This window comes from Drosophila guanche, unplaced genomic scaffold (genome assembly GCF_900245975.1).
Source record: "Drosophila guanche unplaced genomic scaffold, DGUA_6, whole genome shotgun sequence".
Classification (NCBI taxonomy): Eukaryota; Metazoa; Arthropoda; class Insecta; order Diptera; family Drosophilidae; genus Drosophila; species Drosophila guanche.
In genome coordinates, this window is record NW_022995746.1 from 4,345,218 (window position 1) to 4,368,636 (window position 23,419).

The 23,419-nt window shown below is 43.9% G+C and overlaps 5 protein-coding genes across 9 annotated transcripts; 3 read left to right on the plus strand and 2 right to left on the minus strand.

Annotated features, from left to right (window-relative positions):
• The first annotated feature begins 3,660 nt into the window (after nucleotides 1–3,660).
• Nucleotides 3,661–5,489, plus strand: LOC117582072 (protein disulfide-isomerase A6 homolog). Its single transcript, XM_034269629.1, has 2 exons — nucleotides 3,661–3,852; nucleotides 3,920–5,489. Exons 1-2 carry the CDS (start codon nucleotides 3,840–3,842, stop codon nucleotides 5,215–5,217), a joined length of 1,311 nt encoding a protein of 436 aa, XP_034125520.1. The 5' UTR covers nucleotides 3,661–3,839; the 3' UTR covers nucleotides 5,218–5,489.
• A 553-nt stretch (nucleotides 5,490–6,042) lies between these two features.
• On the minus strand, nucleotides 6,043–7,649 carry LOC117582213. Its single transcript, XM_034269821.1, has 2 exons — nucleotides 7,513–7,649; nucleotides 6,043–7,419 (listed from the first exon to the last, which is right to left on the minus strand). Exons 1-2 carry the CDS (start codon nucleotides 7,550–7,552, stop codon nucleotides 7,076–7,078), a joined length of 384 nt encoding a protein of 127 aa, XP_034125712.1. The 5' UTR covers nucleotides 7,553–7,649; the 3' UTR covers nucleotides 6,043–7,075.
• Nucleotides 7,650–9,750: 2,101 nt separating this feature from the next.
• Nucleotides 9,751–11,822, minus strand: LOC117581846 (tetraspanin-8). The gene is made up of 2 exons (XM_034269301.1): nucleotides 11,480–11,822; nucleotides 9,751–10,931 (listed from the first exon to the last, which is right to left on the minus strand). The coding sequence occupies exons 1-2, from the start codon at nucleotides 11,534–11,536 to the stop codon at nucleotides 9,879–9,881; spliced, it is 1,110 nt and encodes a 369-aa protein (XP_034125192.1). The 5' UTR covers nucleotides 11,537–11,822; the 3' UTR covers nucleotides 9,751–9,878.
• Nucleotides 11,823–12,743: 921 nt separating this feature from the next.
• On the plus strand, nucleotides 12,744–22,667 carry LOC117582032 (protein chiffon). Of its 5 annotated transcripts, none has more exons than XM_034269566.1 (3): nucleotides 12,744–13,419; nucleotides 15,879–21,240; nucleotides 22,550–22,667. In XM_034269566.1, exons 2-3 carry the CDS (start codon nucleotides 15,898–15,900, stop codon nucleotides 22,655–22,657), a joined length of 5,451 nt encoding a protein of 1,816 aa, XP_034125457.1. In that variant the 5' UTR covers nucleotides 12,744–13,419; nucleotides 15,879–15,897; the 3' UTR covers nucleotides 22,658–22,667. The 5 variants fall into 5 exon arrangements, with proteins under 5 accessions (XP_034125457.1, XP_034125461.1, XP_034125460.1 ...); XM_034269570.1 differs by lacking the exon at nucleotides 12,744–13,419 and adding an exon at nucleotides 14,480–14,495; XM_034269569.1 differs by lacking the exon at nucleotides 12,744–13,419 and adding an exon at nucleotides 14,857–15,240.
• Nucleotides 22,668–22,797: 130 nt separating this feature from the next.
• Nucleotides 22,798–23,270, plus strand: LOC117582227. Its single transcript, XM_034269834.1, has 2 exons — nucleotides 22,798–23,065; nucleotides 23,131–23,270. The coding sequence occupies exons 1-2, from the start codon at nucleotides 22,798–22,800 to the stop codon at nucleotides 23,268–23,270; spliced, it is 408 nt and encodes a 135-aa protein (XP_034125725.1).
• The last annotated feature ends 149 nt before the right edge of the window (nucleotides 23,271–23,419 follow it).

Consider the following 23,419-nt stretch of genomic DNA (forward strand, 5'->3'; position numbering starts at 1 on the left):
TCTCAAGTCCCATCTCATAGACACCATAGCCACACGACCAAAATCCCTCACTCCCCCCTTCCACACACATTTTCCTAAGGCAATTAAAAATCTTCACACTGTCGTTGATGATGTCCTTTTCCTGCTATGCTTTCCCTGCTATGCTTTTCGGCTGTTTTGTTGTCTTTTACGCCTCGTTTTGTCCTTGGCCCAAACTTGATTTTGTTTATTAAACATATTTTGCATAAAATTCACTTTATTTGCAGTTTATTTCATAAGAAAATTACTTGTATATAAGGCTTTGCCCAGCGACTGGGCCATGCTTGATAGTTTTTCCTCTTTGCTCTGCGGAGGGCTCCCGTCCCAAGGAGTGCACCTTATTCTTTGATTATGTTTGATCACGTTCAGTTGGAAAGTTTATTTGTTGGCTGGAGCAGAGAGCCATTGTTTGTCAGTCGTTTTTGAGTGGCTGGAGTTGGAGAGGTGCTGCTCTGGCGAGGATTTGGTGGATAAGTGTGGACAAGTTGGTAGCTGAAGGATACTAGGTAGACAGAGAATGGTGCGAAACCTTCGAAAACAATACCTATATATACATATGTATATCCTAGAGATAATTCATCCCATTATATCATTTTATGATATTTCTTTTTCAAATATTTTTCTAGAGTTTGCGAACGATATAAATGTTTCTGAGCCGAAATGTTTCCCCATTGCTGGCGATCGTCCTCATTGATTTTAATTTTATTTTCAAGTGCATTTTAATAATATTAAAATATAAATTAATTAATTGTTTTGTATGGAAGCTGTTGTGGATTAGTTAGCTAAAAACTAATAACCAATCACTTAGCGTTGTTATTAAAAGAATTCACTGAAACTAATTGAAACTGACTCAACTGATTTTTAACAAAAATTATCAAAAATATTCACCGCTCTAATCCCAAACACCACCAACCATCTCATATTATTTTTCCTACTCCCTCCACCCATTCTGCCACCCCTCACCATAATTTCACGTTGCTCTTATCTAAAAGATTCACATCAACATGTCTGTGCCTCCCCCATGGACCAACCCAAATGCAGTCACACATGAAAATCCCATAAAAATTGACAATAATAACCCACATATCATCATTGCTCTCTAACACATTTCCCCAAGCACATATGCACAGACGTACGTTCCACTCGATAAGAAGTCAACGCCTGCAAATCAGCCAGAAATCGAAAATCCACTCCCCAAAGGACAGAAGTGGAGCGAAAATCCAAAAACCGAATGAAGAAGAAAATCCCATAAAAAACAGTTCAATGATATAGAAAAATAGATAAAGCGAAATTTGCAAAAAATAACAACAATGCAAAAACCAAGAAAACACACAAAGAGGGGAAATGGAAAATGGAAAACGCGTGGCAATGGAATCAACTTTTAAACTAAGCCGCAAAAGGCACTTGAGTCGAGTTTGGAAGCGACTCCTCCCTAATGCCCCCACCATGGTGTTGTCAAGTGAATAATGGGACAAATCCGCAGAGTAAATATGACACGTTGCAAAATGGCATTCGATGATAAAAAAAAAGAGGAAAAGAATGAGCAGAAAAGAGTGCTTGAACCCACGCACCCTATTTGATGAACCCTTGCTCCACCCCTCCTGCAGGACTGTCACTGACAGTCGCACATCCTTTCACGAAAGGTGTTTTGACAAGGCGTCATGGCAAGTCAAAAGTGCAGACACAACAGGAGGGGGAGCTGAAGCAGAAGCAGTGGGCACACCCTTTTGCTACCGAACCGTAAGCGTATCAATAAAAAGATTGCTCCGCTGGGCATACGCATTCTGAAAATGTTTGTTTGATAAGCCCGAGGAGTATTCAATGCGTGTGTGGGGACTGCACTCTCCCCTTTTCTTCGAGGTAATACAAATATTACGCCTTTTTATGGTGAAAGCGAAGAGTGCAAACCAAATGTGGCATAAACATTACAAAGGGTTACCCCTAGAGAGAGCCAAGTTATATCTCTGTGACATTGAATCTTTATGTGTGCATTCGATATGCATTAAAATTCAATAATAATAAAAGCAACACAACAAAATGAAAGACAAAAACCGAAGTAGAATTCCCCCAATTAACCCTTGAATGGCGAGAGAAGGGAAAGTGGAATGGTTGGCCCGCCGTCTGAGGCAATATGAACGTCACATAAATCTTGGCAACACTACTACTAAGTCGCTATTAAGTAAAATTGACCACATATTTTATCTCATATGCGCACGCAACAAACGGAGAAACGGCAGCCAGTAGCAGCCAGGATCTCCTGCTCCACTATAATTCCTGAGACAGATGAGGGTCTGAATGGAGAGACACAACAGCACAATACTGCGAACCAAAACAATGTCCGAGTAAATTAACCCAAAGCCTGAACGGACTCACAAAATTAGATGTATAGAGAGGGCGCAGGGATGAGCGAAACTGTGCATGGGGTCACAGGAAAATGAAAGGACCAGCGATATATACGGCAAATAAATGAACAACTTGTTGGTCTGCTTGTGGCAACAAGTTGAAGAGCAAATTTGGCCATTTCCATTCAAAAAATACATTGGGGAAAGGCTATTAGTCTTAGAAATAACATATATTAATAATTATTGCCATTAATTGAAATAAAATATTTTATTTTCAAATTTAAATTTACAGCTCCGCCAGATGTATAAAAAACATTAGCTATTAATAAGAAGCTCATTGCTATGACACGCAAGTTACAAATTTAAAAAGCTACCGGACCTATCAAAAATAGAAGATTTTATAAAAAGATCCTTGCTATGACATGCTGCAGGCAGAAAATACCAATAAATTTGATGCAACATTCTTTGTTTAACCTTTTTTTAACAACAAAAAATGAAGAGAGCTTTTGAATTGAAACAGTCATGTAGAAAATTGATTGATAAATTGGATTACATTATAGTTTTAGCTCTGCGAATCCTACATGGCTAGTAAAATCTAATAGACCATCAAAATCGAGGAATATGATTTAAGATTAACGTTAAGTGTGAACGTACATATATTAATTTTGGCATATTTCTGTGGTCTGTCCTTGACCGTTTAGACAGGAGAGAATTTTCTTGATAGTGAAAGCTCCATTGTCTTGTGAAGGGTGTTTGAAAGCTCGCTAATATTCGAAAATGAAAATGAAAATGAACAACTTAATATTAAAAAAATATATATTAATATTTGAATATATTACATAGAAATAAAATAAAAGAATTAAAATCAAAGAAATCGGTTATTAGTCAGATAATGATGATTTTCAACGATATCATTTAACACATGTACATGTGTCTCGTTTAATAACTTACATACTGAACACTAAGCTTCCTTGCTTCCAGAAGGGGCGATTTTAATTAAATATTCAAATACAAATTTTAAATATATAATGTTATAAGGTATGCAATCCAATAAAAAAGAGTATTTAAAATAAGGCAAATGGATTCTTCGAACGGATTAAATTATTGTTTCAGTGTTAAAAGTCTTTGAAAGCTAGTAATATTAAATGGAACACCAATATCAAAGAATATGATTTAAGACTTCTGTATATTGACAGTATATTTAAAAAGTGAAATGGTATATTGTTAGTATATCTCGGTATATTTTTGTATGTTTTGGTATATTTCATATGTTCTGGCGGTATATTCGCGGTGACGTGTACTTTTTTTTGCGGCTAAATAAAATAAAAGACGCCTCGTATTTCCCACGTATTTCTAAAATAAGTGATTAACCAGCAGCATAGCATTGATAAGCATAAGGACAACCGAAAGTACCCATCCACTCCCACATAAGTAGATACAACTTTACAGACACGTAGGCTAGACCGGCTTTGGGAAGCAATGAGACAGCTGTGTAAGTATAAAATATCTTTGGAATGCTTAAATTGGATATCATAAACAGACAATATACTCCCATACAGCGAGCCTTTTGTTGTTGGCATTCATTGCCGGCAGTGTTAATGCCTTCTATGCGCCTTCCGATGGCGTCGTGGAGTTGACGCCCTCCAATTTCGATCGCGAAGTGTTGCAAGATGATGCCGTCTGGATTGTGGAATTCTATGCACCCTGGTGCGGCCACTGCCAGTCTCTGGTGCCGGAGTACAAGAAGCTGGCCAAGGCTCTGAAGGGCGTCGTCAAGGTGGGCTCCGTCAATGCCGATTCCGACAACACCCTGAGCGGCCAGTTCGGAGTACGTGGCTTTCCCACCATCAAAATCTTTGGCAGCAACAAGCGTTCGCCCACGGACTTTAATGGCCAGCGCACAGCCAAGGCAATTGCGGAGGCGGCTCTTGCCGAGGTGAAGAAGAAGGTGCAAGCTGCTCTGGGCGGCGGCAGCAGCGGCGGCGGTGGCGGCAGCAGTTCATCCAGCGATGATGATGTCATTGAACTAACCGAAGATAACTTTGATAAGCTTGTGCTCAACTCCGACGACATTTGGCTGGTAGAGTTCTTTGCCCCGTGGTGCGGACACTGCAAGAATCTGGCACCCGAGTGGGCCAAGGCCGCCAAGGAGCTCAAGGGCAAGGTGAAGCTGGGCGCTTTGGATGCCACTGCCCACCAGAGCAAGGCGGCCGAGTACAATGTTCGTGGATATCCCACAATCAAGTTCTTCGCTGCCGGTGCGAAGAGTGCCAGCGATGCTCAGGAATATCAGGGCGGTCGCACAGCCTCTGACATTGTCAGCTGGGCCAGTGACAAGCACACGGAGAATGTGCCCGCCCCCGAGCTGGTGCAAATAACTAGCGAGGCCATCCTAGATGATGCCTGCGAGGGCAAGCCCTTGTGCATTATCTCTGTTCTGCCACATATTCTGGACTGCGATGCCAAGTGCCGCAACAAGTTCCTCGTCACACTGCGCACCCTCGGCGATAAGTACAAGCAGAAGCTGTGGGGCTGGGCCTGGGCCGAAGGTGGCCAGCAGCCCGCTCTGGAGGAGTCCCTGGAAGTTGGAGGCTTTGGTTATCCCGCTCTGGCTGTGGTCAACTTCAAGAAAATGAAGTTCTCAGTGCTGAAGGGTTCGTTCTCGAAGGACGGCATCAGCGAGTTCCTGCGCGACATCTCCTACGGACGTGGACACACGGCTCCCGTGCGTGGCGCCAAGAAGCCAACGATTGTCAGCGTCGATCCCTGGGATGGCAAGGATGGCCAGCTGCCCACCGAGGAGGACATCGATCTGAGCGACATTGATCTGGATGATGATGTCAAGGATGAGCTGTAGAGCGGTTTCATCTAGCTCTCCCTCACATCAAGACTGCAGCTTCAGCTCAAATTTCCACACCTAATGAACACACACATTTCTAAGGAAATACTGCATTTTGAATGATATATTATGGAACTTCATAAGTCAGCCAGCGTATCTTAATATAAATAATTATTATCTATTAGCTTTTTCTACTACTACTTTCCTCACATCATAGATCTAAATGAATTTAAACCAGCGAAACCATGAGAATTGTGTACCATGAAATGAATAAAAAAATGTGCAACAAACTGTGTGAATCTATAAAGATGTTTGTTAACAGGTCCAATGAAAAGTAATAGATACCTGTAATTTAGAATTCGGAAGAACAAATTGTATCCTAATGAATACTAAGAGATTTGACCATTTGCTTTACAGAATCAAATGTGTTTCGCTTATCGCAGAATGCCAGAAAGTTATTGCTAATTCTATATATGCAATATAAATAGTTCCTATTCCACAGTTGACTTAAAACCCGTCCAGATCTTTCTGTATTGTAATGGACCCCTGCTCCCTGACCACAATCTGTTATTATTCATCAACCAGTTTTATATGACTCAATTTCGTTACTGCTTAGGTTCTATGCCTAAAAGGGAATAATTGGCAAAAAATCAGTTTGCTCAACCATTTCATCATTATTTGGGACCCCCTGCGACCTCTAATAACTATTATTCTACCGCATAGCACACAATTCTGAAAAGAGAATTCCCAAGAATTAAGAGAATGAAATCCAAACAAACATTTACTTCTTTTCACCACACAATCCGTGGCTGTTTATTTTTTGTAAAAATTCTTACAAAAATGTCCAAAAATATTCGTATATTGTAGGTACCTTTAAAATGGTTTGCGCTTACACACTAAATGACGTCTAAAACGAACATAATTTGACACAATTTCTAGTTTAGATGCAGTACTAAATGCAGTAAAAATGGTAGAAGATACTCGTATCTTGGTGGCATATTGATTGGCGCTTAAACTATGATTGGCATGACATATAAGCTATTAAGTACTTGGTTTCGATTTAAGTACAACCTGTAGGCAAATGCTTTAATGAATGGGAAAAATTCGAGCATCACAAAGAGTTCAATTCGAGCAGGGGGTTTTCGTTTCGTTTCGTTTCTTAGCAGAGATATGAGATAATATATGCGAGTCGTTATGTAAATTAGGGCGAGAGAAGTTCGTTCACACAGAAACAGACAGAACAGGGACTGGCTTGCCAAATTTTAAGTTATTTCATTGGAAGCAATGCCGCGCAACGTGACTCAATTGCCACACTTTGGCTTTGTCTTGGGACGGGCAGACAGACTCTGCCAGCGCAGACTGTAAACGTTTTGGACGGGTCGGCGGTGCTGGGAGACTACCTGCATAAAAAGAAATAAAAACTGTTGGCCTCAGCATGAAAACGGCCAAAGAACGGGGCCCAGACGAGCCCGAGAAAGGGAAAATGAGAAGGAGGTGGGGTGGCCCAAAAGGGTCTCTCTGCAGGCCAGGCAAACTTGTTGAGCTGTCGAGAGCCTGAGCCTGCAGTAAATGCACACGCATGAACGAAACAACAGATAAACAGAGAGACAAAGACAAAGACAGAGAGAAGCAGACACCTTAAGGAGGGATGTGCATGTGGGATCCGTAGGAAGCCCAATTTACAATTGTGAATGATTAATTCCCATTCGTTCTTCGGACTCAACTGGTTATTGCTATGTTAATACTAAATATTTGTAAGCATACTTATTGAATTTTGTCTCTTGCTGGCGTGGAAAAGTCTTTTGTGTCCGAATCGATTCGGAAAACTATTCTACGGCACTGTCCTAGGGGCTAATCCATCAATAATTTCGGGGAATCAGGCAAGTTGATGGTGGTGCTTCTGCTCGGGATAGTTCTCTATTGACTGTATCGAGCGCGATGTGGCCGCGGTGATTGTGGAGGATACATCCATAAAGCGATACTTTTTCTCATCTCGGCACAGCAGCGGATAGCATATGATGCCGTAGTAGAAGATGAGGGAGAGCACGATGACCGTAAATATGATAAGAATGATGCCGAAGGTGCTGAGGCCCGCCCTGCTGTCCAGATACTCCTTGGGCGTTTGCGGTGGCGGCGTGGTGGGGGGCGCCTCTGCTACCTTGTAGCCTCTGTAATAGCTGTTGCGCGATGCATTTACGGTGGAAATCAGGCAAGTGGAGGCTGTGTACGTGCCCCAGAAAGGGGGTGAAAATGAGAACGAGAACATGCGTTTAAAAACCTCTCCCACACGGGCATATCGCTTCCAAAACTCACCCAACACAAGCAGACACACGATATAGGCACTGCGCGACATTTTACAAACTCAATTGAAGGCTAAAACCACGCACAGCGAGCGATAACGTTAGTTTCTATTTTATTTATGCGTTCGGCGCAGACGCAGCAGCGGTATTAAATAAATATAAGATACCAACAGACCCTCGGAAATATACTGAAATATACACTTGCATTTTCAATATACCGTAAATCTAAAACCATTTTCCTCGATTTTGATGTTCTATTTGATATTAGTAGCTAGTTAGGAGTCTCAGCATTAAAAATATAGTTTTACTAAAATCATCATTCAGTTCTCCGCAGAATTGGGTGATTCTATGATATATATTTCCTGGATTGATTACATAATTTACTTAACATTATAATTCGATTTTATCAGCTGCTTTTAATAATAAACACATTCTATTTTTAATGTCCGTTCGGCAAACAACACTTTTTTGAGTTCCAAATTTTCAGTAACTTTTTTTTAATATTCAACGTGAAGTACCTGGTCAATGTGGACTCATCGTCTACGACCAACCAATTTCGCTGTAGCGATTGAATAACAAAAAGAAAAAACATATAGCTAATGTTACTACTGTAATCTGAGATACCTATACTATTATGACTATGGTGGCCACCATCGATGTTTTCCCAGCCCTAGATTCCAGCGGAACTAGAATAAAATATACCAAAATATACCTTCTCATTTGAAAAATATACCGTAGTCTTAAATCATGTTGCTCGATTTTGATGTTCTATTTGATATTACTAGCATGCAAAGACTTTTAACACTGACACAATAATTTTACTCGATTGATCAATCAATTTCCTACAAGATTGGCTAATTTAAGGAACTTCTTTATTGGATTAGTTATAAAATGGATCAAAACAAAGATGGTTATCAAAAATGTCATTGTTTTTACATGGTAACTCACAGCAGCCGCACAAAGCCTTTCGCTAGTGGTAACACTATCGGTATTTCCTCGAATGCAACTATTTTTAGCTTTCTTGAACTGAAACGTATAAAATCACTTTGTACCGAAATTCTTTTGGTTTCAGCTTACTTATATAGTATTAGTACACCCAGGGCCGTTCAACAGACTTAAACGGCAGTTTGTAAGGTCCCTGGGTAAAGGTAGCCATCAATATATTCGTAGATGTTGCTGTCAAAGCCTAGCTGTCGGGAAGTTCTACATTTATATATATTTTTGCTATGCCCCATCGACTTTCTATACCCAATCTTCAGTCTCCATAAGCTCAATAATGTGGTGCCATTAGCTGTGGACACTCACCAAATAGTATAGTTATATACTATACTATATATACCATATATATATACCATACTATTTGGTTAGTGCTGTGGGGCAGGGCATAGCTTCAGTTGTGTTGGTGTTTCCAATCTCAAGGGCTGTAGAATGATTGCCAACTATATCCAGAGCGAATTTTTCATAGCCTTCGAGCTCAACCTCACACTCATACAGAGCCAAATTCTTTTCATCGTTGTTCGCAAGGTCGTTTGATTTATCTGTAGAATTGTTTTAGGTTAACATGGTACTTCGCAGACAATATTGTCTGTTTTTTTGTGTTGTGTTTACCTATTTTAAGATTAACCAGCTCGCAGGGAGTGTGTGCCAACTATACTCCGCTCAAATTGTTCGTAGTAGACCAAATTATTCTCATCGTTGCCTGTAGGAGAGAAATGGTCAAAATTTCATGGAGATAATGTCGATCAATATTCTACAGCTTACCGCCTTCAAGATTTTTGAGCTCTGCTGGAGATGGCCAAGTGGAGGTTATTTCCGACATACAGTACAGAATAGAATCTGTGCAAAGTTTTGTTTGTGGCTCTTTTCGAACTAAGCGCGTCCTAATGTCGTCGCCTACATGTGCTTACCGCCTTTTTTAGGGCTATGCCGCTGGGATATGTCTGATATCTGACCGAACATGCTGCACAAATATTGCAAGTAGGCTTTCTGTTCTTCGAGCGAGACCTATGGGTAAGTAATGGTAATTTTAATGGTAAGTACAAAATTGCCGCTCATTGCCTATCAATAGTTTTTAAGGTTGCTGCATTTAAACAAAATCTCAAAGTAATTTCATTGGAACGTGAAATATTACATGGATTATTAATTTATTTACAAAAATTATACATATTTATTCCTAATGATATGCAAATATCATTCATACCTATTATGTAAATACATACAAAGTATATACAAATATGTATGTGCATATGTATATTGGGTTGCGGTTATACAAATCGACACAGCTTCAACTTGCGTTGTTTCACAATCTAAATCAAAGCATCAAATGAATTAACAAGTAACGTCAAATCCCCCTCAAATCTCAGCTGAGCGTGTCCAAAGTTAAACCAAGTAATTCCTCCCTTGCGTTTGGAAGTTGGCAGAAATTGGTTCAAACGATGGGTTTTTACGGTGCGTGTGTGGATCGCTGGGCCTTTGAAACAACTCTGAGAAGTCCTGGCTGCTTACATACCTGCCAGGCCCTCCCAGACACATGCCGTTCATACTGTGGCCAGAGTTTGCTCTGAGTTCCACCTCTGGTTCATATATGTTTTCAACAAGACCACGTTGAGATAGTGCTGTACGCCGTTGGCGCTTTTGATCTGTCGCGTTTTGAATATTTTCAATCCTGGCTCTTTGGGAGGCAAGGGCCGTGCAGCTCATTATAATGGCCAGCAGGACACAAAACTCAACAAGAGCCATTAATAGGCTGGCGCCAAGGAATACACTATACTGCTCCCGATACCAGGTGTCGAGATGGAGCAGACATGATTCCGTATAGCGCTCTCTCTCGTAGGATAAATGATTCAGGGACTTACACTGAGTCTCGTTTGCTGGCTTCGGATCTAGATATGCGAATGGCTGTGGCGCATTTTCCAGGACACAGCAACTTAATGGAACAGGCCAATTGGCTTGCCCATAACTTTGGAGACGCCATAACGATGTGTCGTAGTCCAACGAGCTTTTCATCCCGCAGCAACCAAAGCGAGTTTGTGCCAGGTCCATGGCATTGGTGTACTGCTCGTGTCCCGGTACACCATAATAGGATTGCAAAGACTTAACCATTTGACTCTCATCAAGACCAATACCTAAGCAGTGGGGCCAGAGAGTGATGGCCAAGCATAGAACGGACTCACTCAAGAGTAGAACCACGACGCCTAAGAAGTAAATACTGAGAAAGCAGTAGGTGTGCAGGCAACTAGCCCAAAAGCCCACAACAGATGTCAGTACTGCTATAAATCCAGCAATAGCCAGTCCAAGAGCTATGTAGTAGAGCAATGGTTGTGGTAATGCATTAAGGCGATCGTTGGGAGCGGCTAGGAGTCTGGACAGCAGGATGCGCTTGTTATCGGTAAACAGGTAACATCCAGATACAATGAGTAGAACACCACATATCTGAAAAATATATGGGATAAAACATATTAATTAAATATTTGAAGCTAGAATTTTTTATAATAATAATCTAAAACTTTAATTAAACACATTCGTATTAAGTTGCATAATAGCAAAAAGCATTGGTCTTGTATTTTTCATTGGAGGAAAATGGAAAAAGTTACTCGCTCACGTTGATTTATATTTTCACTGATCAGCCAACCGTAACGAAACCGAATAAGTGATGCTGGGCAAAGTGAATAAAATATATGCTACAATTTTAAAAGGAAGAGTAAAAATGCAACATACCATTTACTATAGGTAGTGAAATGGAATCTGGCTTTTTATATAAAAACAAATCAACGCACGAATACTTCAAGTTGAAGATGTAAAGTTTTTGCTAATTGATACAGTTATTATTCGACTGATATAAAATCTATAGCTGTACTCTTTTGTTGTTAAAGAATGTTTAAGCCTAGCATTACCTACTATAAAAAATACTCAATCAATTTCAATATCATTTTCACAAAATGTTTCTTTTTACCTGCAGGCAAACAATTTACAAAACTTACCAGAAATAAAAAATTGCAGAAATTGAGGACGAACTTGTAATTGAAACATCGCTTCATCTTTAATTGGCAAAGTGTTTTTTTCGGGTGTGGCTCAATTATTTAGACAGTTACAGCAACTTAAAAACGATAAACAAAGGCTGTTGTGTACTGCATGCTTGTAAAATCAAAGGGACAAAGCTTTCAAAAAGAGAACAATGTAACTATTTTTATCCGTTGCAACTTGCTTATCTGAATTAAAACTGAATAGTGGGGAGAAGCAATAGCAAGTTGTGGCAAGTTCAAAGCGAAAGCGAGATACTAAAGAGAGCCGAATCTATAATGGTCTCTTCTCTTGTTGTACTCCCACTCATTCGCTCTCCATCTGCAGCCAAATGGAACCAATTGTAAACTATAGCTAAAGTTACAACAAATGTGCTCAGCTGAATGTGGCATAGAGAACTTGATGAACTGCTTAACTCTATGGACGCGAGGGTTGATCTTTAAAATTCAAAGCGTATTTTCAAAAAACATATACGAGTAGAGTAAAACAAGTTTTTAACAGTTTTACTGTTCTAACTTTATATTAAAAATACTTTTATATAAGAATACTGGATCGCGAAAGGAATCAGGGGAACGGATTTTACAGATTGTTACTTGTTAAACTTGCTATTAATATTAGAAAGAAAATCAAAATCGACAAATATGATTCTTATTGGCTTTGTGAGAAAATGTATATGTTCTTACATTGTAACTACACGGAAACTACATATTTATGTAATTGGCAACAGAGACCCCTGGCGATGAAATTTGTACGTTTGAAAGCAGTGCGAAATGTCTTTTTTCAACATTTTCAAAAAAGCTGAGATTTTGATGCTGATCTCGAAATAATATTCGACGTGCGCATGGCTTTAAATGGCATTTGTACACGTTTTCTACATTGGACCCATAGCTCGTCTCAAAAGAAAAATACCAAACAAGTTATGGAAAAATGCAAGGTGTGTGACCTAAGCAAGGTAATCGTACCTTGAACACAGTTCGGAAATCTAATTCCCCGATGTTGAATATTCTTTTTAGTATTACTATCAAACAAGGTACTCAGGCCACAGACAATTGATCATCAATCGGATAAAATTATAGTAATAGTGCTGAGAGTCCAAACAAGCTGACACTTTTAAATAGAATATCAAATCGAGAAAATAATTTAGTCAGCGGTATATTTACGGTATATTTAGAAAATTGAAATGTATACTTTGTTGTATATCTGAGGGTCACACGTATATGTTATCGATAATTCCGCAACACACTGGTGCGCTGTGCTGTTCGTGTACATTTTAATTGTAATTGGTAAAAATTGTTACAAAACCAGCAGAAAATATGTGAAAAATAATAATACTGGCATTTTCACACTCCAAACTGGGCGTGCAGGACTGTTTTTGCACAGCCAGATACACAGAAAATAGCTGAAAACAACTGAAATAACAAAGGCGTATACGACGAAACGAAGGCAATAGACGCTCGCTCGCCTCTGTTCGTCTCCGATAGTTGTGTATATATTTAAAATTGTAACTAGTTACTTGTACACAGGTGAATTCAGTTAAGTAATTGAAGCTCTGACGAAGAAATAAAGCCAACGCGAAGCGAGCTGATAGCGAAAAAAGCGAACAGAAGTACAGTGAAAATTATTCGATTGTCGGCAGGGAACGGTGGTGAAGAAGAAGAAGCAGCACAAAGTGGAAACGGTGATACTGCATCTGTATGTGTGCGTGTGTGTATGTGAGAGAGTGGTGGAATATAAACAAAATATAAGAAAAAACAATCTTGCAATAAAGAACAATTGATTAGGCTGCTGAACAAAAAGAAAATGTCACATTTGCCTTTGGATGCACGGGCTATACTGCAGCATTTAAATGAATTGGGCTATAGGAATATATCCGCCGAGCAACTACGTGAATTTCTAAAAGGTAAGCAACCCACAAAGTACCCCCCACCCATCCTTCTCGAGCCCCTCCCCTGCCCACCACTACGACAGACCGCAGTTCCCGCCATTGCAATGGATTTGACATTTTAGTAGTTTTATTTTATACAAAAGTTTTAGTTTCGGCTTTTCGTTGAATTTCAAACGATTCGTCACCATTTTTATTTGATTTCTTATTTCTATCCTCCCGTTCGTACGTTCGTGTGTGTTTGTGTTTTTTACAAAAAAAAAAACGAGAGCAAAAGAAATACGGTGCAATGAAATAAAGAAAACAAAAAACGAGTATTACTCGGAAATTGTGAATAACACACACACGACAGAAAGTCCACACCACAGCAAAAGCGGTGGCGGCGGCCCAAAGTATATGCGGAGGTAGAGACAACAGAATGGCACAGTGGTTGAAATAACTAAATGGTTGGATATTGTTGGAAACAAATAAACATTATTGGATTGGTGCTAGAAACGCCGGTCCTGTCACAGTGGGACGAATGCCATTGTTTGTGGAACCAACATATGCTCAAAGCATTGAAGGTCATGTGGCAAATCCACTGCTGGAATAAAACTAAATGCTTTAAATATATTAACACATGGCTGGAAGCGAAAAGTTGCCGTAGGTGACCACTGTGCACACCGTTGTACAGGCCGATTACAAACGCCAAACAGCAACGATTGTTTTTGTTGCTGCCCTGGGCCTGCTTTTCTGCCTGAGTGGTGGCTTGCTTGTATATCTTATACGGTGTGTGTGTGTGTACGTCTCTGCGTGTGTGTACGTATTTCGGCCTCCACCGCATTGTCAGCTTCATCCGCGACTTCACATGAATTTTTATATACGCACGTACATATGTACGTGCACACATTTGTGTATATATACATACTTTGTATACTCATGTGTCTCGCTCTACGCTTTGCAGAGTTCAAATTGTGCGTTTTTCTGTTTGCTCTTATTTCTTATAGTAGTAGTGTTTTTGTTGTGTTATTTTTTTCGCTCTACTCTTTGTCTCCCGTTTTCGTTGCCCTGTCCTCTTTTTACTTATTTTCACTTGTGTTGCTGCTGCCGCTGTGGTGAGTTTTTTTCGTTGTTGCCCATTTCCCACTTCATCGCACTTGGTTCGTCATGTATTTTTCCTTGTGTTTCGTTTCGTATCGTATCGTTTCGTTTATTGTAATGGCGCACAAAAAGTGCCAGCGCAGCGTGCTGTGCTTGTTTTTCAGGTTATATAAAAGCTTTTCTTGATAGCCAAATACATAGCCCGTCCAGAGAAGCTGGCCCGCACTTTGTATGTGGGGGGGATTAGCCTAGCAATGTTGCCATACTGTTTTGCCCGACCGTGTTGAAAATTGGTCGTTGATTATGCCTGTGCCCGCTCATTCGCATTATTTTTGCTTGGCTAAATCTGCAAATTGCATGGCAACTGCACTGAAGACAAGTTAGCAAAATTCTCAGTCATGGCTGCCTCTCCACCCTGCACACACACGCACCAAAATATATTTGTGCGCTGCTGCTGACGAATAGATACATAAACATGTTACTCAGAGCAGGGGCAGCCAGAAAGCAGACTCGCAGCCGCACGACAACGCAGACGACGACGACGAACGAGAAAGCAAATAAGACTTTAGTTTTGTGCTGTGCTGTGCTCTGTGCTCCGTGCCGTGTGCTGTGTTTGCTAAAAGCATTGCCCTACACACTCCAAAGGGGTCGGCTGACGACAACAACGTCGGGAAAGAAGCAAGTTTTTTATTTTGTATAGAACGGGACGAACGTGGCGCGACTTGTTGAAAATCGATATCGATACATGTGACCTCAAAGGTATCGGAAATTATGGCCTGGGGAAGGTGTAGAAAGTTACCGTGAGTTGATTGAATCAGCAGACAATTTTATAACTTATATTGCGCATAAGATAAATTTACAAAAGAAAAATTACACGAAAATGATAAAACGGGTTTTTGAACTGCAGCTGCAGCAAAACAGCTGTGCCCAGATTTCAGCTGGGTGGCAACGCCACACCGTAGCGTCGCAGCAGCTGGGCGCTGGGTCGGCATCTCGTCGGCCCCATTTTCAGTTTTGAATTAAAATAAATTAACTCACACTTAATTTGTGTGGTGCACTAAGTTATACATACCCGAAAGTACTGCAAATGCAAATTATTGATTCAAAATGTGTATATCAAAATGCAGAATTGCATAACGCGCGCACAGCAAACGCACACGTACTCCTCCCCAACAAAAACACACACCCATGTGGTCGGAGCAGCAGTAGCTGGGGAAAAAGGAGTCAAATTCAAGCAAGAAGAATCGACAAATGCGGTTGGTGGATTGGCATATAAGAGTATAGGCTAAGATGGACTTAGGATAAGGACGATTTGTATTAATATTCTGTATGCATTTTCTCAACTCTCCCTTTCTCTCTCGTTCTATTTCTCTAATTCTTGGTCCTTGTGCGGACAGCTAATCTGCGCCTGAAGGTATGCAACCGCAGTCGGATAAGCAAACCGCTAGCAGACTCGCACCAACAACACCAACCACAGCAGCAGCAGCAGCCACTACTGAGCGGCCCAAAGTAAAGGTCATCAAGAGCAAGCGTCCACTTTGCCATTTCAAGTTCTATTTGGACATTTGCGACCATCAGCTAGCAAAGCGAATAGAGGCGGACATCAAGGCCCTTGGCGGCAATCTTGAGTTCTTTCTCAGTGACAGCATCACACATTTTGTCACCGACAAGCCAGAGGCGAGTCTTCCAGGCACCCCCCAACCACCCAAAACACCTGCCACACCAGCCACCCCTGGTACACCCGGCACAGGCGGGAACAGCCACCTCTGTCAGGATGATGGCCAGCATCAAAGGAAAAGCAATAGGCAATCCCGTGCCGATGCCATTTTGAGTCGTGTGCGGCGACAGCAAAGCACCGGTAGCACAGCGGTTGGGGTAGGTCCTGCCACACCAACATCGTCCACTGCCTGCAGCACAAGCAGATCCTACACCATCTGGCAGACGGATCACGCCCAACGCTTCTTCAAGCGCATCCAAACCGAGCTGCGACAGTACCTAGAGGGGAACGGAAACGGCAACAGCAGCAACAAGAAGGAGGGATCAGCCGGCGCAGGAGGAGGAGCATCCAATGTTAATACCCATCAAATACAGCTCAAGAAGCAGTATGTAAAGATTGAATCGGTGAAGCGTAACTATAGGCCCTACTATCATTTGATAAAGCAGCCCGACGATTGGCCAAAAATCGATTTAAGCAGCGACGACGGTGCCTTCCGTTTGATAACAAAAGTCAAATCGAAAGAACAGCAACAGATTATGACGCGCAAGTCGCTTGGCTCGCGTACATCCCAGAGAGATAAACCAAAGGAGGAGCAACAGACAGTCCAACATCCGGCACTCAAGCAGCTCAAGAAACAGGCAACGGCCATACCCAACAGTCCGCGCTCACACTGCCGTGGCGAACCCAAGGAGTCCAGCGAAAAGCAGGGTGGCGTCTGTGAGATCTGCAAGCTAGAGTACGATATCCTCGCCATTCACCTCAAGAGCAAGGATCACGAGTTTTTTGCAAAGAACTCGGACAACTTTCTGGCCCTGGACACTCTCATACAGTCGTCGGCGAATGTGAATCGGTTTCTGGAACAGGAGCCAGACGAAGAGAGCGAAATCGATATGGATGTTGATGAGCAGCAACAGCAATTGAGTGCTTCCACGGCGAACGAAGATGCTGGAATCCAACGACAGTCACAGCAGCCCCAACCCAGTCCCAACGGCAGGCAACGTCCGTCACCAGCGCTAAGAGAGAAATCCAAGCGGATAACCAAGGGAAAGCATTCATCGGAGAAGTTCCAGGCATCACCCCCAGGCGGCTCACCGATGACGCCATCTCCGACGGCCAAGAAAAGCGGCGGCAACACCTCGCAAGGTAGTCTCACGGAGCTGCAGCGTCAAGAGCAGCCCAACATGGCAGCGGCCACGCCGACCACCCACAACACAACGCGGCGGAAAACGCAACAGAATTCTGGTCTATCGCCACCCATCAGAGCCATGCTGCCACCCTCCTCGCTTTACAAAGTTGTAGAGACCCGAGATGAGTGCGGCGCAACACCACCAAGACGCAGCGCCATCGGCGGCCGACAAGCGACCAACAATGTGGACTCGCCCTCGCTGATTGTCAAGTTCCAGAAGGTGCGACAGTCTGAGCTGCAACGACTCAATGGAGAGGCCGAGAATTTTATGTTCCCCCGCACAGCATCAACAACAACGACGACGAGGAGCAGCAGCGAACTGCTGACGGATGTGGATCGCCAGACCACATCAGATGTGAGGTGCAGGCATAGTATCTCCTCAGCCAGCCTAGACACAAGCACCAGCGAGCCTGAAACACAGCAACATCACCCGCAGCCTCAGACGGAAGGCAATGTGCTGCGTAAGCGTGCCCAGGCCGTGGGTAGGCGAAGGAGACCGGCCGCGGCAGCCGAGCAGCAGCTACTGCTGCAACGTCAGCTATCCACGGGGAGCAGCAGTAGCAACAGCCAGCAGCGCTTTCCGAGCGCCCCCATCCAGCCAGACGACGACGAACCAACGACGGCGACGGAGCCAGAGCTGAAGGTAAAACTAAAGCAAACGCCGGCCACCAGGAAGAGCAGTCGCACTGCCACCGCCATTGTAACGGCGGCAACGACTAGCAGTCAGCAACAGCAGCTGCAGTTGCGGAAGACGAGAGGAGGCGGAGTCAAACTGGAGGATAGGATGGGGGAAGCAACAAAAGCCAAGATCAAAATCAAACAAGAACCAATCGAACCCGAAGAAGACGTCGAGGAGGAGGACCTCGATCTCGATGATGACGATGAAGAGGAGGATGAATTCTCTTGCTCTTCGGGCAGCGATGAAGACTATGTGGCAGACAGAAGACGACGCCGTCAGCTGGAGACCCAACCAGCAGTAGCAGTTGTGGCGGTGGAAGCAACAGCGAAGCTACCAACGCGTTCCGATACCCGAGAGCAGCGTGCGGAACGACGACGCTCTCGATTGACTATCAATCGAAGTGCCGGAGAGACTGAGCTACTGCAGACGGAGGTCAAAGAAAGAAAGTCCCGCGGCAAGAGCCAAAAACCACCCGCAACACCAAAGTCCAAAGGGAAGCCGAAGAAGGGTCAGAAGGGGGCGCAGCAGCCACCGGCCATGGATATGTTTTTCGATTGCAGCAAGAGTGAGCTGCTTCGAAAGATGCAGTACACATTTGAGTCCCTGCCGAATGGAGAGCTGTGGAATCGTGTATTCATGCGACAGGATGCTGGCGAGGAGAACTACTACACATACTACGGTTCCACGAGATATCGGAAGCTGCCCTACGAGATGGGACCCATACCCATGGCTAGGACTCTGCCGGCACACAGTTGCTCTCTGTGTCGGGCCGAACAGGCACAGAAGCAGGAGGAGGAGCTGCCCCAGAAGACGGAGAGACCAGTCAAAAAGGAAGAGGAGACGGAGGTGCAACCGGGAACGGCATCATCCTCATCGTCATCGTCTATGTACAAGCACAAGAAGATGCATCTGCTGCAGCGATACCAGCAGGAGCAGCAGCAGCTGCAACAGCAACACGAGACACAACTTAGCACTGCCATAGCCATAGCCAAATGTGATAGCAAGGCCAGCACTCCGGAGCTTCTCGAGCGTGAATTTGCCACCGATCGTGTTCAGCTGATTGAGCGTGTGAGGAGCACATCCAGCTCCAGCTCGGGCATGACGTGTCGCAACAAGCAGCTGGCACGATTGGCCGAGCTGCCGCCAAGGAAATCACCGCGTGAACATGCCTCCACCCTGGCTCTGGTCAGCTGCATCATACGTCAGCGGCAGGATTCGCAGAGTAAAACCAACTCGGAGGCAGAGCCGGAACCACCGCCTCCAGTTATAGTTCCTCCCAAACTGAAGACCCCTCTGAAGCAGGAGCCTGCACCCGCCTCGCCGAGAAATACACGCTCCCAGGCGGCCACACCTGTGGAGGAGCTGCGTTTTGCCACCGAAATCAGTGAGACTGTGAAACGGATGCGTCGTGGACAGAACAAATACGATCATTCCCCACCTGCCCCGGCTCCAGTTGCAGCTCCAGTTCCGCCCGAACCGCCTGCAGCAGCTACTGAATCGCCAGGCAGGAGTCGTCGTCTGCCGCAAGTAGCCAATGCCAGTCTCAGTCACAGCTATGCCCGCCGTTTGCAGTTCGCCGCGCGACGTGAACCGTGCTCCGCCAGCGTGCTGCTGGGCAAGCGAAAGAGGAAAAACCATCCAGCCGTGCGGCCAGCACTGCAGCAGCCGCCTGGATTGATGCGCGGTGTGCGCAAGCTGCCCAGCAAGAAGGGTCTGCTCGAATACGAGATGGAGCCGTGTGCCTTCAAGGCTCTGGATAAGGCCATGCAGCATGAAAATGCTGGTCTGGCTGCCTGGCAGCTGGACAAGTATCTGGAGTTGGCTGGAAAAGAGTTTGACCTGGATATAGATGACGCGGAAGACACTCAGGAGGAACTGCCGCCGGCAGCAGAGCGGACGCAGCACACGCCACCACCAACAGATTGCTATTTCACGAGTGAATTTGATCTTTGTGATCTGGTGATGGGCAGCGCTGGTAGCGGCGATGATGAGGAGGATGCCAGCCGAGGATCGGGAGCAGGGAACCAGCTGTCGGGCACCAGTCGACGCTTGGGTAACATGGGCAACCTATACAAAACTTACTATCGCAAGCGGAAGAGCCTCAAGTCGAAGACGAATCGAACGGGTTGGCCCAAGACGCAGCACAGGAGGCGAGGCGGTGGCAATGCCGGTGGTTGGGGTGCTCGATCCATGCCCGATGAGAGGATTAACTTTAAGAAGATGGGCCTAGGGGAGATGTCACCCATCAAACAGGAGCCCATGGAGACGGAGGAGGAGCAGACTACAACCACCACCACCACAACAACAGCCACAATTGCGGAGAAGCTGCTTAGCAAAGAGGATGAGGATGAAGACGAGGATGGGGAAGGGGAGTCCGGTGGAGGTGCTGCTGTCCGAGAGGAGGCTGTCATGACACCACCAGCCACAGACGTCGACGAGCAGGGAGGAGAACAGCAGGCCGAAGCGGAAGCCGATGAGAATGAGAGTCTACCCGATGAAGATGAGACGATGGCGGATTCGGTGGATGAGCAGCAGGACGATGAGGCGGAAATAGAGGCCACCGATGCAGATATCGAAGAGGAGGAAGACGAAGAAGATGAGGAGGAAGAGGAGGATATCTTTGAAGACGCCTTCGAGGAGCAGCAAGTCTCTCATAAGGTGGAGCCAAAGCTCACACTCGATGATGATGATGATGACGATGATGAGCCACCCGAAAAACGTGGCCGCCTGCCCTCCATCTCTGTGTCATGTCCACCAGATGATCCACAGTCGATGAGTCCCGGCAAGAAGCTGTTGCTCACTCTCCACAATGGTCAGCGACTGCATCCGGCCACATCCACACCGAGCACCGGGCAGCAGCAGCGACGCAGCACTCCACAGTTGAACGGCAGCCTGGGTAGCTGCATCTCGCCTAGCGAAAAGCTGGGCGGCGACAATTCGGACATATTTACCGTCTCCTCGGATGGTCTGGACACGGATCTCGACTTGAGCAACACACAGGCGGGGGACTCCCATGAGCACTGTCCCCACCAGCAGCAGCAGACGACGCCCAAGCGGAAGTTTGACATTTCAAAGTACGCGCCACCAAACAGTGGGAAGGCAGCTAGCAGTTGTGCAGCTGAAGCGGCAACAGCGGCTGTAAAATCTTTAGCCATCTCGCAGTTTCTTAAGAAGGAGGTTCGTGTCACCTGTCGCCGACTGAGGGCGCCCTTTAGACGCTTCAGATATCGTCGCTGAGCAAGCATCAACCCATCAATCATGCATCATCATCCAAACACTTTTAGCTTTTAGTGTGTACAGAAACGGAGAGCCAACGAAGATGAGAAAATAAGTTTCATTTGTAGGATATTTTATGGGCCATCCAAACATCATCCAACCATCTGTTTAACCAGACCTCAACCACACCTTTTTACGCTAGCATAATTCCAACTGAAATGAAACAACCAACAAACACAAGCACACACAGAGAAATACGTACCATCATAAGCCTTAGTTTAATCTTAGTTTAGCTCAAATTCCCCCGAAGCAAACCCCACAAAAATACCACCAACAAATCATCAACAATTTCGGACTATTCCAAACCAAAAAAAAAAAAAACTCATCAAGCTCTAGTTTATAAGTAGTAAACTTTCCATTTATCGTTTTGAAGAAAAGTTTTTTCGTTATATTAAACGTCGTCTGTCGTTAACGCTCAAGGAAAAGAGAATTTGAAAATGGAAAAACCACAAAACAAACCAATCAACTATTGTGTAAAAGTGAATTAACTAAACTAAAACAAAAACCAAAAGCAATTGTATAAAAAATTATTAAAACAAAGAGTAAAATTAAATATAAATATTCAATTCAAACCAACAAAATATTTACAATTTTTGTAAGTTGTGTAGAGTTTCTGAAGGTATTCTTGGTCAAGCATCAATAGAGAAGTTTTTAAGCACTCTCAGTTAGAAAAATCCTTTATTTATATTACCTTTGCCTTGTATTAGTTTATTCAAAATGTTTCCATGAGAGGACAGTCATTGAAAATTTCGTATGGGTTATGTAATTAAGTAATTTTAATAGGCAGTTTATGAATAATTCTGATTGTGATTTGCCATATTCGTTCTTGGTATGAATTATGTACTTATTTCTTTTTTTTGCCTGTTAAAATCGTTTTTATTTTTACAACTAATTAGAACACACTTTAAGGAAAGTAATAATTTAATTCGCATTGCATCAGGATTATCATGATTTCAAAGAAATTATTACATAGTATAGAAATCTAAGTTTGAGTTTCCTTCGTTATGTTTTAGTTGTCATTTGATTTAAGGACTCAAAGTTGATGCATTTCTAGCATACTCCCTTTGCAGCTTCGGAGCTTTGGAATCATTTTAGATTGGAGGGGCACCAGAATACACCCGTTCCGTTCATCAACCCGCACATGCAATAAACCCTAAGTGTTCCCAAAATTTCTCCGATCTGATCCGAATCCCATCCCTTCCCAATTTAGACTTGCGTAAACTCATCAAGTATGAGGAGCGTCTGGCGGAGGGCCCAAAGGACGACCATTTCAGCAGCCTGCATAAACGGGGCACCGTCAGCTCGCGTGCCAAATTAGGAGGAGAGAACGATAAAGACAAGAACAAGGAGAATGCCTCTCCTCTAGCGTCAGCATCATCGATAGGAGCAGCAGCTGCAGCCAAGGAGAAGGATTCCAAGACTGATGAGACCGAAACGCGTCTAAGTGGCGGTATTGGCATGGCGGAAATTGCTCGTTTGTTTCGCGAAAAGCTATTGGTAGGCGAAAAACCCGCTACTGATGCCAGTCAGGGCTCGACTCCTGTCCAGAGTTCAGCTCCGGTCAGCAAGCGTCGCAGTCGCAGCAGAATGCGAAAGACGGCACCAGGCGCACCCTTACTATCTAGCGGAGAGTCCGAGGCCAATCTGGATCATCCGATAAATCGTCGTCGTCGTGGCACCAAATCGCGTCCGCGTAGTGCCAGCGTGGGCGTAGGCGCCTCCTTAGGTAACTGTAAACTTTTGAATTTACTCTCTCTATTGTTCCTATAATAATAATTGTGTCTCTTTCAGCTCGCCGTCGTGCTAAATCGAAAAAGGAAGGACGCATGACCGATCCGGTCGCTCTGTATCAGTACTACCAGAACGAGTGGGACCACTTTCGCAAGCAGATACCGGGCAAAAAGAATTCCCGCTGCGGCGTACGCCACTAGCTACTGGTTTCACAGTAGATATTAGTAGAAGATAAAGATCATCTATCCACAACAGTTATTATTTACATACATACCAACATTCTTTATATATTTCTTTAAATATGTGACAGATTCTATGACATGGACTCATTGTTGTACTTGTAAATTTC